The sequence below is a fragment of the Cryptomeria japonica genome, chromosome 7 (genome assembly GCF_030272615.1).
Source record: "Cryptomeria japonica chromosome 7, Sugi_1.0, whole genome shotgun sequence".
NCBI classification, from domain to species: domain Eukaryota; kingdom Viridiplantae; phylum Streptophyta; class Pinopsida; order Cupressales; family Cupressaceae; genus Cryptomeria; species Cryptomeria japonica.
In genome coordinates, this window is record NC_081411.1 from 250,263,440 (window position 1) to 250,278,336 (window position 14,897).

Sequence of the window (14,897 nt, forward strand, 5' to 3'; positions counted from 1 at the left end):
TTTCAATTTTCTTTGTCAATAGTATTATAATTCCATTAATTCAAGAAAAGAAAATTATTTTATTATACTACCATTTTCTATTGTTTTTATTATTAGATCATTTTAGAAGACTTGCTAAGTATAACTGGCACAAATTCTCTTTATCTCTCCTCCAATAAATAATAATAGAATTTTTTACATACATTATCTTTATCAACTCATTGTGTAACATTACCAGCACTTTCAACTTATAGACCCACATAGTAAATTTGTCATAGAAGTCAAGTACCCATTTACTCATCTCTCTCACTCGTGACAGATAACAAAGCTTCCCACTTCTTTCTCTAAAATAGAGAAGAGATCACAGTCTTTCAAATTGCACGGAATGCTTTAGTATCGTAATCATAAACAAGCAGTCATTAACCAATTAACTCAAACATTAAAACCTTGATTTTAGAGTACTTCTATTTACATACAAATATTTAGGAATGTAAAACCTTTTGAACATATTTGTTAACTTTTTCCATCTAGATCAATCAATCCGTCCATCTAGTTGTAGTAGTGTTGCTTAACCATTCAATATTACACTTGTTGCACTTTCACTTTATAGAGTCCCCATTTGTCCCAGGTTTTCCTCGTACCTTAGATGCAAATTGTTTTAAGGGTGATTCTGGATCAAAGGGACCCTTGGCCAATTTTTTTCAGGATTTCAGAAGGGCGGTTGAAATTTCCACTCCCAACAGAACTTGTTCCATTTTTACTTGCCCCAACTTCTTCTCTCTTAGGTTCATTAGATGATTCATTTTCTCTATGAATCTCAGCCTCATCATCCTCACTCAAGGTGTTAGAGCTCATTTTCATAGTGATAATGATGCTGCAACAAACAATGTTAAAAAAAGAAACTCTAAAAATTTTCATGCAAATATTTTCTTTTTAAAATATTAGAACTGTTAGTAAATCTTAAATTTTTGTTTGTTTGAAGTTGAATATTAATAATCAGCTTCATTCTTAATGATGTTTATTATTAATATTCAACTTCAAGCAAACAATTTTTTTTCAGTTTCGAAGTTTTTTTTTTCAAAATTATTTCTTTCTAATGGCTGCAATTTGGTTCTTGAATCAAAAACTATGACCTAATAACAATTGTTTTTTAATGAATTTAGAATGGAAAATGCCTACCTTCAATCTTGCAGCAAGAATGAAGAAGCTTCATCTAATCCTCTTCCAAGCTTGTTGATCCAACTTGCAATCCACCTTCTTGGTTTCCAAGCTAGAAAATATCAGATGTTTTAAATTTTTTTGTGGTTGCAAAAGACTAAAATGAGACTAAATGTCTCTTTTATGAGATTTCTACCATTTTAGGGTTATGTTTTCTTATCTTTTAAACTCCTTATTTATTATCGCCATGAGAGACACTTAAGTGCTTCTTTCCCCGTTGAGGGACGTCTAGGCGTCCAAGAGATGTCCAAGCATCTCTTCTGAGAGAGACGTCTCTCTCACGCTCTTGGATGGAAGAAACGTCTCTTCTCTGCCTGAGAGACGTGGTGGAGGTGGAGGTGCGGCGGAGAGACATTTTAGATGCGTCTCCCAGCCCAAGAAACGTCCCTATCTCGAAAACTCAAGGATGCCTCCCTGTGGAACACTACACAAGACCATTTTCTCATGTAAGGACAAAATCGAGGTGATTTTACAAATTGGATCAAGAGATGGATCGATTTTAAAATTTTTGAAAAGGTCGTAATAGGTCCACCATGAATAACAAATATGGGGTATATTGATATTAATTGAAAATTGGGGACTAGGGCATATCTAAGCTATAAGTAGGTGATGTTGCAATTGAGAGCGTAGAGGTTGGGGTATCTAGATAATTTAAATACTTGACAGAAGTTTGTTAACACCATTAAATTTCTTTCTTGCTTTTGCTTTTGCCTTTTCATTTTCATCCACTGTATGTATCATTCTTTCACTACTGTAAATGTCGAGGCACCACAAGCTCCTGATAGTCTCTGCACTAGCCATCTATTTTACCACCCAAACTCTCACATTCTGAAAGGTCCGACCTAGACAATGGAAGTCATTAGAAAGTTTAACTAAATTAGAGTATTTCATAGGATTATCATTTCCAACAACCAAGCTAACAAAAATATCTGGAAGTTTGCATAAACTATGGCACTCATATAGTAGTAAACTTTTTAAATGCTCCAAGGAAGGATTCCTTTAGTTTATCTAATCCTGATAAGTCATTTCTAGAGTACTAAGTGTCCCAAAACCCAGAGTTAGGCTTGACAAGATCTTGCAACGGCAATGTGATATGTTTCTCAACTCAACAAGATAATTAATGTCCTTACATAGCTCTTATTAGGTTATGGATCCATCTAGGTCTAAATATTGGAGACTGTGTGATGCAGGAGCATAGCCGGCTTCCGACTAATTTAAATCTAGACACAAGTAGGAAAAAATGGTCTGAAGTTATTGTTGGTGGTTATGGTGGGTAACACCTTTAAAATTTCATCAACATAATCAGAATTGATTGATGGCGGCTAGTGAAGGATTTTCTTGGCATAGAGTAGTGGCAAGTTGGAATATTTAATGGTCGTGGTAGGATCCTAATGTTTAGTGATGATAGTTAAAAGAAAACAATTTGATGGTTGAGCCTAATGATGACCTCCCAGAATAGGAGTCCTCCATTCTGTACAAAAAAGGATTGAGGCATTCAATGAGGAGAAAGTGGTGGGATGGAAAGTAAGGAAGTGCATGGAATTTATTAGGGGCATCAAAGGTTATAGAAAGAAACAGGAATGCATATGGACAAGAGGACAATGAAAAGATAAAACAAAGTTTTGAGGAAGAGAAGGTGTGGAAAGTTTTGGTTTTCATTTGGTGATTTCTGGTTGAGATTATTTTTAAGATTTATTTCATGGTGGATGTAGAAAATTAAGGTCTTTATGTGTTGATTCTTGGTCACAGTTGCTCTGGAGTTGCTTTTGTTTGGTGCTAGCAATTAGCTGTCCACTTGGCACTACCTTCTAGCAGATAGCTTTGTTGTGTTGTTACTATTTATTTCCTGCATAGGCCTTGGCGTTGTGTCATCATCTCTAGCGTTAAATCAGTGCTAGATTTTTATTTTTCATATGTGTTATCGGGAGGATATATCTGTTTATGATTAGAGTTTTGTCCAATTCTTTGTGATTGACAAGAGAGAACCACATAAAATAAAATCTATCAAGCTTTATTGTCATGTAAACTGTGTAGTGCAGAAGATTTGTATTGATTCAAATGCTCTAAGATATTTAGTCTGTTGTCACCATTGTTTGGATTAGAATGTGTTTCTTCAACAGTAATTGAGGTGTTTGAATATTGTAAGGCTACCTAGATTGGCTACCCATTTTGGGTACCCATTCCATGAATGTATCACTATGTGAGATCCTCAAACCTAGTGGGAAGCATCTTTGAACCAAAATAATTGTATAATGAAATACTTATGAGCTTTGCATGTCTGCAAATTTCTTCTAGCGGTTCTTTTAAACTTGAACATCCATCAAAATATGTACAGAAATTTCACACAGACATCTCACCTCCAAGGCTATAGGGAAGACACGTAAAACTCATACATCCATCTAGTTGTAAATAAGTTAAATACAATGAGTCTCCCAATGTAGCAGTGAGACAAATAAGATTGGAACAGCACGATATGTGCAATCGCTGTAATGAGGTAATTTTTTATAATTCACAAGGGAGCTGTTGCAAACCCCAACAATTATATACAAATCGGTGCTACTAAGAGTGGTCAAATCTCCAAGTCTTGCTGGTAAATGCTCCAAATTGGGACAGCTACTATAATCCAACCCTTGAAAGATCATACCTTGAGAAGCAATTATGGACATTCTATTAGGCCTTCACTATAAAATTTTGCAGCTAATCCTGCAAAATAGAGAAAAGATATAGCTAGAAAATAAAAGAGCAAAACTTGCAAAGAAAATCAGAACAAAATAACTCATCAACCATTTTCATTATTAACAAATCTGTATGATTACAAATGATTTATTGACCACAAGAGCAGAAATTATGCATGAGATGCATGAAATTTCTGAAGATCAACAATTAACTGCATGAAATGTTGAAATGGAACTGAAGTAGTAAGAGGAAGTTAAAAATCTATAACTCCGTTGTTAGCTTATGCATGAACAAGAGTCTCTCCATGAATTACGGAGATAACAGACTCCAAAGTTGCGCTAACACCCCCCCTTAAGCCTGATTAGGAACCCCATTACAAAAAAGAAAGGAGAAAAGTCCTAACCATTATTCAAACTTAAGAAAAAAGCTGCAAATTGCAAATGAATCCACACTCCAGCAGGATTTTATCAAAATCAAAGAAACCATTGCATGAGTACCTATGGGCTACTTTGAAAATGTAGTTGTACATATTCTGTATTGCTCAAATGGATGAACAAACAAGTACACGGTCTCTGAATATAGAAACTAACCATCTAAAGACAGGAAGATATGAATCTGTAGAAATGTGCTTCAAGCTGAAGAACTGCAAAGATGACCTCTGGTTGGGATGATGCCATTGTATATCCATTGCTCAGTAATGTCCTACTAGAAAAAAACTCTAGAAGCACTCGGAGATGCGACTCTGGAATCTCATGTAGTCAGGAACCCTGCTAGAAAGAATCTCTAGGAGCAAAAAAAGTTGCAACATTGGAATCTCATGTAGACTATATTGAAAGAAACCTATACTAAATGCATTAAGCAAAACCTCATATAAACTTTCTAAAAGTTTAATTTTTTTAAAAAGTCCCAAATTTTCCAGATCTTCGTCATGCAGTGCTTGCAAAGCACGTACAATTTTAAAGAATCAATATAGAGAAAAAATCAAGTAGCATGCAAAAATGAGGGGAAGAATATGCATGCATTTAGAAATAGAGATCTACGTTAGCTTCCATGATGATGCTAATCTTCAGAAATCTGCCCACAAATAATCGTTAATGCTTCTTCTTCCTAGCAAACTCACTCTGATACCATGTAAAATTTTGCAACTAATCCTGCAAAATAGAGAAAAGATCTAGCTAGAAAACAAAAGAGCAAAACTTGCAAAGAAAATCAGAACAAAGAAATCATCAACCATTTTCATTATTAACAAATCTGTATGATTACAAATGATATATAGATAACAAGAGCAGAAATTATGCATGAGATGCATGAAATTTCTGAAGATCAACAATTAACTGCATGAAATGTTGAAATGGAACTGAAGTAGGCAGAGGAAGTTAAAAATCTATAACTCCTTTGTTAGCTTATGCATGAGCAAGAGTCTCTCCGTGAATTATGAAGATAACAGACTCCAAAGTTGAGCTAACATTCACATCTGGCCAGCCATAACCTTACCAACATCCATTCAAAACAAATACCTTTAATGAATGCAAAAAGAACAACTTGGCGATTCCATGTATGTGGCTAACGTTCCACCTTAAAAATCTTAGCACTTTTTAATATTGAAGATTCTCCAAGTTGAAATGTTAAATATCATATCATAAAACACTAAACTTGGTTGGGAAACTGGAATATTACAAGGAAGTAGGAAAACATCACAATTGAGAAGGAACAAATAAATCATGTTCACAACAACCTTAGATGTACAAAAAAAGTGTTTTCCTCATAAGAAATATATCTCTAATGTTTGAGATTAAATATTTTGGTGGATTTGCTAAATGCTGAGTAAAAAAAAATTAGCTAAACAAGATTCTTCATAAATGGCTATTCAGCCCTTAGGATGCACCAATATGTAAGTTATGTAGTATGTGGGAAATTTATTTATTGGTGCATCCTAGGGGCTGGATAGAAATTTCCAAATTCAAAAGGTTAGATCAATAGAAAAAGAGATTAAATGTGAAGGTTTATAGACGACTACAAAAATAGAAAGATTAAACGCGATAAATTTGAAAAGGTTCCATTCCATAGCCTTCTATCACTTATGAGAGATTTCTTTCTCTTGATGTTAAAAGCAACCTGGGTTTCCCCTAAGGTTAAGACAACTTAGCTTGCTACCCATGGTTAACCGTGCTTGATTTGGAGTCGTATTGGGATGTGTGACCTCCGAGGAAGGCCCAATGCTTCAACTGTTTGAGCATCACCTAGATGCAATGAGTGTTAAGAGTACCATTCATTCTCATGAGAGATGGGTTTTTTTGAATTGCTACTCATGAAACAAGGCTCAATGAGTTTTCTAAAAAACTACACAATTCTTGATAGTAGTAACATAATTTGACTTGCAGTGGAAAACATCTCCTACCTAAAAAAGTTTAAGTTTATTCACAACAACATATATGTAAATTTTCTATGAGGACATGTTATTAGTTAAGTTCTTTCGAAGGAAACAAGGATTATGGTCTAGAATGGTTCTTTTCATTACCCCATGGGCCTTTTCATGTGTCATTGCAGTGTTCATGTGTGTAAGGGTTAAATAGAGAAAAATAAAATATTATACATAATTTTGATCAAGTGCATTGGTTTTAGGTATTCAAAATTATGATGTTCAACCTATGGAAGCTAGAGAAAAGACTCAATCTCTTTTGGATATTGGAGCATAATCTCAAAGTATACTAGATAGGAGGCCTTGCTTGGTATTTATATTTTTTAATTATGTTAACCTCATATTAATACTTAAAATGTCAACCAACCTCATTGATGTTAGAGATGAATCTCAATATCGTTCCTAGTCGTATGCATATGTGAATTTAATTAAATAGGTTAAGGTAAATTTCATAAGAATATAATTAGTAATGCATGGATGGTCTAACAAAATGCTATCCAAGTGCGTATCCTAACATCTAGATCTAAGTTATATCACTCAAAATTAACCAAATAATGGAATAATTTTAAGTACAATATAAATTGAATAGACAAATTGATTTATTTCATTCATTCATGGTAATTGCACCAAGATACTAAGCATTTTAATAAGGTATTGAATCCTTGAAATATTTTTATACTGAAAGGTCTTATAATCCAATATATTATGGTTCAATAAGAATTAATTTCTAGTTTAGTTAGTCACAAACTATTTTTGCAACATGAATTGTACTACCAATCTTTATCCTTTGCCTACACTGCATGCAATGCATAGCTAGTCCTCGTTAATGCACCATCAAGCTTTCAATCTAAGCTTTAGGGTTCACAATTGAAACATGTCTTCTACCTAGATCTAATTCTACTTTAACACTCAGTTCAAGCCATCTCCTTTCCCTTTCAATTTTTTTTCTCTGTTGAGTCTTTTATATAGGCAACCATTAACACAATCCATAGAAGAAAGGGACTAACAATCTCAATGTGGAAAAAGGATGATCTTATCATCTGTTTTTTAATTTATATATTTCCATCATTCCTAGGCATTACAAAGCATATACTCTAAGGCACTAAAAAACAAGCCTTCAATAAGGATCCTCATGCCTTGAATTGCCAAATGTGTAAAACTACTATGGAATTATTCTAGTTGGCCCCTTTCTTTCTTCCAATACATTGGATGTACTTCCTTTACCTTCTAAGTAAAATAAAATAACTCCAATGTGGATATGATCAATGCAATTCAATGGTATTGAGATGATGTATTATTCCTCAAGCATTAAAGCATAGGATTTAAGACTATACTAACTTGGACTTTATCTTCTTGCAACAAACGAGTCTCAAAACCAATCATAATTCAACATCACGATATACATTCTTAGGCTTGATGTAGGCTACTACCAAAATCATAAAGCCAAACACTAACTAGAACTCCAAAGTTTGCTAAAAGAGAGGAAAAAAAAGAAAAACGAAAACTAAAAGTTATTTATTTTTGGGTAATGCAAGATGGCACAAACCTTGAGATACCATTTCATCAAGAATCTAAGGTAAAACAGTTACAATCTTAGAGCTAGAAAATATGGATTGGATGTGAGAAGCAACCTTCAATTTGATATCCCAATGTTAAAACATCCTATCTCTATAAATAGACAAACACACATGCCCTACACCTCTTCGAAATTTAGGAACAAGAACAAGGTAATACACTAACCTCCTTTGCCCAAAATTATTTCCTTTGTACTGTTCCCCACTCCATGAGGACATGAGTCTCGCTTATGCAATCCACATCCTTGAAGTTTTCTTCCATTTCATTTTCTTGTGATATAACTCCCTCATCATAACTACCACCACATTTCTACAATGAGTCATTTGCAACTTCGTCAATATAATTTGTTTCTTTTGCACACTCGAATCCTTAGAGCATTTGATCCTTTACTTGCACTAATCTACTAGGTCATGTTCCACTTTTTCATGCCTTAGAGAAGCTTTGATGCCTTGGTGCCAAGATGGCATTATGGATTGCAGTTACAGAACGATCAAGGCACCCGCGCCGTTGATGAAGTTGATCCAATGGTCCTCGCCATCTCCCTTTCTAGCAGCTTCTCTCACAATCCGAGATAATTGATAGCCGTTAGTTGACTTGGGGTGAAAGTTGTGCATTCATCTCATCAATCTCCACTGCAGAATTAAGATGAGTTGGCATATAAACTGATTGTCAAATATTTGAAAAAGAAATCACGCTAGCTGTTAATGAAATGGAGAGAAACCCAAAGATCATATGTGAGCACACTTTGTAACTCCGATAAAACAAAACAGAACAATGGATCTGGGCACTCCTCGACTCTCAGTTATATCTTCCTAGCGCCCCCAACATCTTGTTACTTCTTTTAGCAGTGTTTTGTATTTCGCTCAACCGTTTAACGGCAAAATTCTTTCAAGTGTATAATAGAAATTTTCGATAACATTTGCTTTAACAACTAATGTAAAACCGTATGCGGGTTTAGGAAGATGTCAATTATATATTCTATAAACAAAATTTAAGTTTTAAATTTACCTATCGACGCATCCATTGATCATTTATGCCTTTTGGCGTTTCAAATACTAGTAAGAACTCTTTAAATACGGACCCTCTAAGACTGATCATCGCAATGTATTAAATCATATCAGTTTTATATTTTGTATTACCTTTGCTGAATTTTCTATCCTCTCAGTTTTATTTAGTTTTTTTTTTCCTAATTTCGGTGTCAATAGAAGGCACGGTGATTTTAAGCAGTTCCGACGGTCAAGTATTCGAAGTAGATATGAAAGTGGCCATGATATCGCAAACCTTAAGTAATATGTTAAAGGATACAGAGGATACAGGTAGTGAGACAGCTCCCATCAAATTGGCAAATGTTTCCAGTAGAATTTTTAATCTTATTATCGAATACGGCAAATACCATGTTGAAGACCAAAAGTCGGATACAAGCGAACCAACTGCGGATTTGAAGGAACGGGTTAGGGAGTTGGTAGCTGATGATAAAGACACTCTCTTCCAGTTGATGATCGTATGTTTCATTGTTTTACATGAAAAACAAAAAGCATTGGTTCTCATGAAAAACAAAAAGCATTGCTCTCTTAAACCTTAGCTGCGTTATTTGCTGCTTTTTTCTCCTCACATGATTTATTCAAAAATTGTTCTGTGCAGGCAGCAAATTTCCTTCACATTCAGAGTCTTCTTGATTTATCATACCAGATTGTGGCTGAGGACATTGCAGCATGTAAAGACCAACAAATGATTCGCCAAAAATATAACATAGAAAATGACTATAGTCCTGAAGAGGAGGAAGAGGTTTTAAAGCTGCATAATATATTTGAATGATAGTTTCGAGTTTGATACACTTTTTTGAGTTTTCAAATTTTGGAATTTGAATCATATATTTAGTATGAAAACCAAGTAAAATTATTCTTGATTTTGAACCGGAATATAATACAAATCTTATAGTATTTATCCGTTTTATTAATATTATTTATCATTTTTTAATATGTTATATTTCAAAATATTTGTCAGTCATGTGTTTATATATTCATTTTTGTAAAATATGTCAGGCATAAATAAATTACGTTCAAAAGCTAGAAATATTATAAAAAATATTGATGAAATTTGAAAATATTTCATTTTAAAAAGAAATAATTTTTACTGGTATTTGTTTAGTTTGATTGTTATATTTGCGCATGTGTAAATCTTAATTGTTTTTTTCGACACGCATATGCACTCAGAATTCTACTTATAATAATAGAGAAGCTATTTTTAGTTCACAAAATATTTTGGTATTGGTGATAGATTTGGATGGTATTAGATGTGCATTAGCTTTAGTCTTGGGATTTGGCATCAATAGATCTAATGCTACTACTTATTTTCCATCTACTTCTAAACACTCCTAAAATTTTAATGCACCTTTTCGATCTAAACTCACTTCTAGAATTAATTCTAATGTCACAAGCAAAGTCTAAGGTCCTCGTGCTTCATGAATAACCTCATAATTTAACTCAATAAATAAACATCTCGTTACAAATGAGTTGCTTATTTCCATGTGTCTTGCCATTTTTGTGTGAGCCCTACAGTTGATTTTTCAATCTGAGGAAGTTGTTCATTCATCATTAGACTAAAATGTATTCTTGCAAGGTTTCTGCCACTTGCAAGAACCAAGCATTGTGATATTTAGTCTCATTTGAACCAACCATTGATCTTCAACATCATGATCTTATCATGTTGATAGTGTACATCGGCACTAAAATTGTGAGATCTTTTTATATGGAATTGCATCTTCCTTCATCTGGTGATGTCTTGTATTTCATAGGACCATCTCTATTCCATCATTTTCTCATTATCTCTTATTAACACATACTATTTTGTATACATAACGAACTTCACCTTTTGCAGAAATCAACCATATTATCATTCCTTAGACAAATTGTACACATTTTTCTTGAGATTATTTAAAATCTTATCTGTTATGTGCATCTTATTGATATCCCCGTCATGACCTTTTGATCATGAAATCTCATAGATCCATCCTAGCAAATCTAAAGGTGATAAAATAACCTAAAATATTATAAAAATTTGACACCACGCATTGTACAGTCCAATTATTGCCATGCCACTTGTTTTTTGAGTTGGCGATTGCATCAACCCCATACATATGCAATAAAGCATGATAGTGGAGATTATTTTGTGCTAATTATTAATCATTATACAATGATGCTACTCGAACTATTTGAAACTAGTGACATCCCCTAGGATTAGGCAAACCATTAATGTTAATGTTATTTGATGAATCTTTTTCCTCTAGCCATATTATAAGCTCGTCCTTTTTATATTGTGCCTGCATGGCCTAATATCAGTACCCTCTAAATTATGACAATTTATTCTTTTATCAAGATATATTGCTCTAGGGCTATCATGAATTACAATAGCATTATTAAATTTGGTGGCTATAACACTAACAATGTTTTCTCTCATGTTTCCTTCCTCTACTTGATAGTATATGATATTGCATCTAAATAGTTTTATTGGGAACATAAAAACAAAGGAGAACTAAAGAATAACAAGTTCCACCCTTAAGATTTGTGAGATCATGCTTGAAGCAACCAAGACCAAAGACACCACAAGATAGCACAATGATGAGAGAGATAAAACGTGACAAGAATAAACTGTATACCTATCAAGATGCAAACGAGATCAACTAGATCATCATTACATATAATGTGGATGAGCCTACTTGTAAAGGCAAGGCTAAGAGACAAGAGATCACACAATGATGTCATGTGGCTCAATGAGATGCAAGGGTAGGTAGGGGTAGGTAGGAGAAACAAAAAATTATTCCACATGAGGTGGATCACCCACCGAAGGTGGAATGTAACAGCAAGATCATGCCATAAAAGGTGGAAATTCTCTTGCATACACACTCCCAATGTAGCACATCTCCCAAAGTGTCTCATATACAAACTACAATGTTATGCATGTACCTAAGAAGACTTAAGTAAAGTGTAATTATATCCAAGATGAAAAATTACACCAACACCACCCCTTAAGTGCAACTTATGGGAATGCACTTAAGTCTACAAGGAAATTAAGCAATGGAAGATGGGTCCTAGCTACATGGTCATGTTACGTACCCATATACAAATGCAAATGCATGCAAACCAATGCAATCTCTCATAAAGAAGAGAAAGAGGGAAAAAGCCAATGGGAAAAAACCCTCCCCCAAAAGAGAGATGAAAACTACATAAGAGAATTCTCATATAAGTATGTGAAGGACCAAACCCCATGTGAGGAAAAATTCCCCCCCATATGAGAAAAGAAGAGAAGCTAGGTAGCCCCCCCTAAATGTAGAATCTGCACCAATGGTAGAAGCTCGCAAATGAATGAAGAAACTTCTCCATGAACGTCGAACAACGTTCCTCCCCTTGGGAAGAAACAAAACCGGAGGTGTATCCATGAAGTCTACCCCCTATAATGTAATATATCAATTTTTTTATTTTTTAAATTTATTTTTAATTTTTAATAAAAACTTTTACAATCAACCCCTCATTTAAAAAAAAAAAAAAAATTTCTCGGTAAAAATGAATAATAAAATTTGCAAAAAAAAATATTGTTTTTTTAATATTTTTAACAAACTGTACCGTATAGCCTAATAGGCTGATTTTTTCCTCCAGCCCCGAAAATCAATTTTCACCCAATATAGGCAAATTTTAGAGTCAAAATTCATGCAAATGGCCACCCAGACATAATGGCGAGGTCAGATTTGGTTTACTATGCCTCTAAAAGAAGATGCTCCTCAGATCTGCCTCTTGACCTCCTTAAAAATCTCTCGAAAGGCGATGCAAAGGTTCTCCAACCACTCCGATACCATGTGAGATTACACTTGAAGCAACCAAGATCAAAGAGACCACAAGATAGCACAATGACGAGAGAGATAACATGTGACAAGAATAAATTGTCTTCCTATCAAGATGCAAAAGAGATCAACTGGATCATCATTACAGACAATGTAGATGAGCCTGCTTATAAAGGCAAGGCTAAGAGACAACAGAGCACACAATGATGACATGTGGCTCAATGCGATCCAACGGTAGGTACGGATAGGTAGGAGAAATAGAAAAATATTCCACATGAGGTGGATCACCCACCGAAGGTGGAATGTAACAACAAGATCGCACCATAAAAGGTGGAAATTCTCCTACATACACACTCTCGATCTAACACGTCTCCCTAAGTGTCTCATATGCAAACTACAATGTTATGCATGTACCTAAGTAAACTTAAGTAAAGTGTAATTATATCCAAGATGGATAATTACACCAATAAGATTAAATACTGATTAGCATAACAAGTCTAAATGATATCCTAATTTAATTATGAAATTAAAATATTAATATTTCTTCATATTTATGATATTCTCGTGTTCATTCGATGTAGCTAATTGTTTTGTAACATTAAATATTTTTTTGGATAAAAACTTTCTTTCTCTTACTTTGATCATGATAGGAGGTATTTTATCCTTATACAATGATGCTACTCGAATTATTTGAAACTAGTGACATCCCCTAGGATTAGGCAAACCATTAATGTTAATGTTATTTGATGAATCTTTTTCCTCTAGCCATATTATAAGCTCGTCCTTTTTATATTGTGCCTGCATGGCCTAATATCAGTACCCTCAAAATTATGACAATTTATTCTTTTATCAAGATATATTGCTCTAGGGCTATCATGAATTACAATAACATTATTAAATTTGGTGGCTATAATACTTAGAATGTTTTCTCTCATGTTTCTTTCCTCTACTTGATAGTATATGATATTGCGTCTAAATAATTTTATTGGGAACATAAAAACAAAGGAGAGCTAAAGACTAACAAGTTCCACCCTTAAGATTTGTGAGATCATGCTTGAAGCAACCAAGACCAAAGAGACCACAAGATAGCACAATGATGAGAGAGATAAAACGTGACAAGAATAAACTTTATTCCTATCAAGATGCAAACGAGATCAACTAGATCATCATTACATATAATGTGGATGAGCCTACTTATAAAGGCAAGGCTAAGAGACAAGAGATCACACAATGATGACATGTGGCTCAATGAGATGCAAGGGTAGGTAGGGGTAGGTAGGAGAAACAAAAAATTATTCCACATGAGGTGGATCACCCACCGAAGGTGGAATGTAACAGCAAGATCATGCCATAAAAGGTGGAAATTCTCTTGCATACACACTCCCAATGTAGCACATCTCCCAAAGTGTCTCATATACAAACTACAATATTATGCATGTACCTAAGAAGACTTAAGTAAAGTGTAATTATATCCAAGATGAAAAATTACACCAACACCACCCCTTAAGTGCAACTTATGGGAATGCACTTAAGTCTACAAGTCAATTAAGCAATGGAAGATGGGTCATGGCTACATGGTCATGTTACGCACCCATATACAAATGCAAATGCATGCAAACTAATGCAATCTCTCATAAAGAAGAGAAAGAGGGAAAAACCCAATGGGAAAAAACCCTCCCCCAAAAGAGAGATGAAAACTACATAAGAGAACTCTCATAGAAGTATGTGAAGGACCAAACCCCATGTGAGGAAAAATTCCCCCCCATATGAGAGAAGAAGAGAAGCTAGGTAGCCCCCCCTAAATGTAGAATCTGCACCAATGGTAGAAGCTCGCAAATGAATGAAGAAACTTCTCCATGAATGTCAAACAATGTTCCTCCCCTTGGGAAGAAACAAAACCGGAGGTGTATCCATGAAGTCTACCCCCTTTAATTTAATATATCAATTTTTTTATTTTTTAAATTTATTTTTAATTTTTAATAAAAACTTTTATAATCAACCCCTCATTTTTAAAAAAAAAAAAATTTCTCGATAAAAATGAATAATAAAATTTGCAAAAAAAATATTGTTTTTTTAATATTTTTAACAAATTGTACCGTACAGCCTAATAGGCTGATTTTTTACTCCAGCCCCGAAAATCAATTTTCACGCAATATAGGCAAATTTTATAGTCAAAATTCATGCAAATGGCCACCC

The 14,897-nt window shown here is 34.1% G+C and overlaps 1 protein-coding gene across 1 annotated transcript; it reads left to right on the forward strand.

Moving 5' to 3' along the window:
• The first annotated feature begins 9,122 nt into the window (after positions 1–9,122).
• On the forward strand, positions 9,123–9,682 carry LOC131856636 (SKP1-like protein 1B). Its single transcript, XM_059208487.1, has 2 exons — positions 9,123–9,368; positions 9,509–9,682. The coding sequence occupies exons 1-2, from the start codon at positions 9,123–9,125 to the stop codon at positions 9,680–9,682; spliced, it is 420 nt and encodes a 139-aa protein (XP_059064470.1).
• Positions 9,683–14,897: the final 5,215 nt, after the last annotated feature.

What these genes read in the sequence shown, in the direction of transcription:
- LOC131856636 (XM_059208487.1), top strand. Translation starts at nt 9,123, where the DNA reads ATGAAAGTGGCCATGATATCGCAAACCTTAAGTAATATGTTAAAGGAT. An exon ending in CTCTCTTCCAGTTGATGATC is followed by an intron (nt 9,369 to 9,508) that starts GTATGTTTCATT and finishes TGTTCTGTGCAG; the next exon opens with GCAGCAAATTTCCTTCACAT.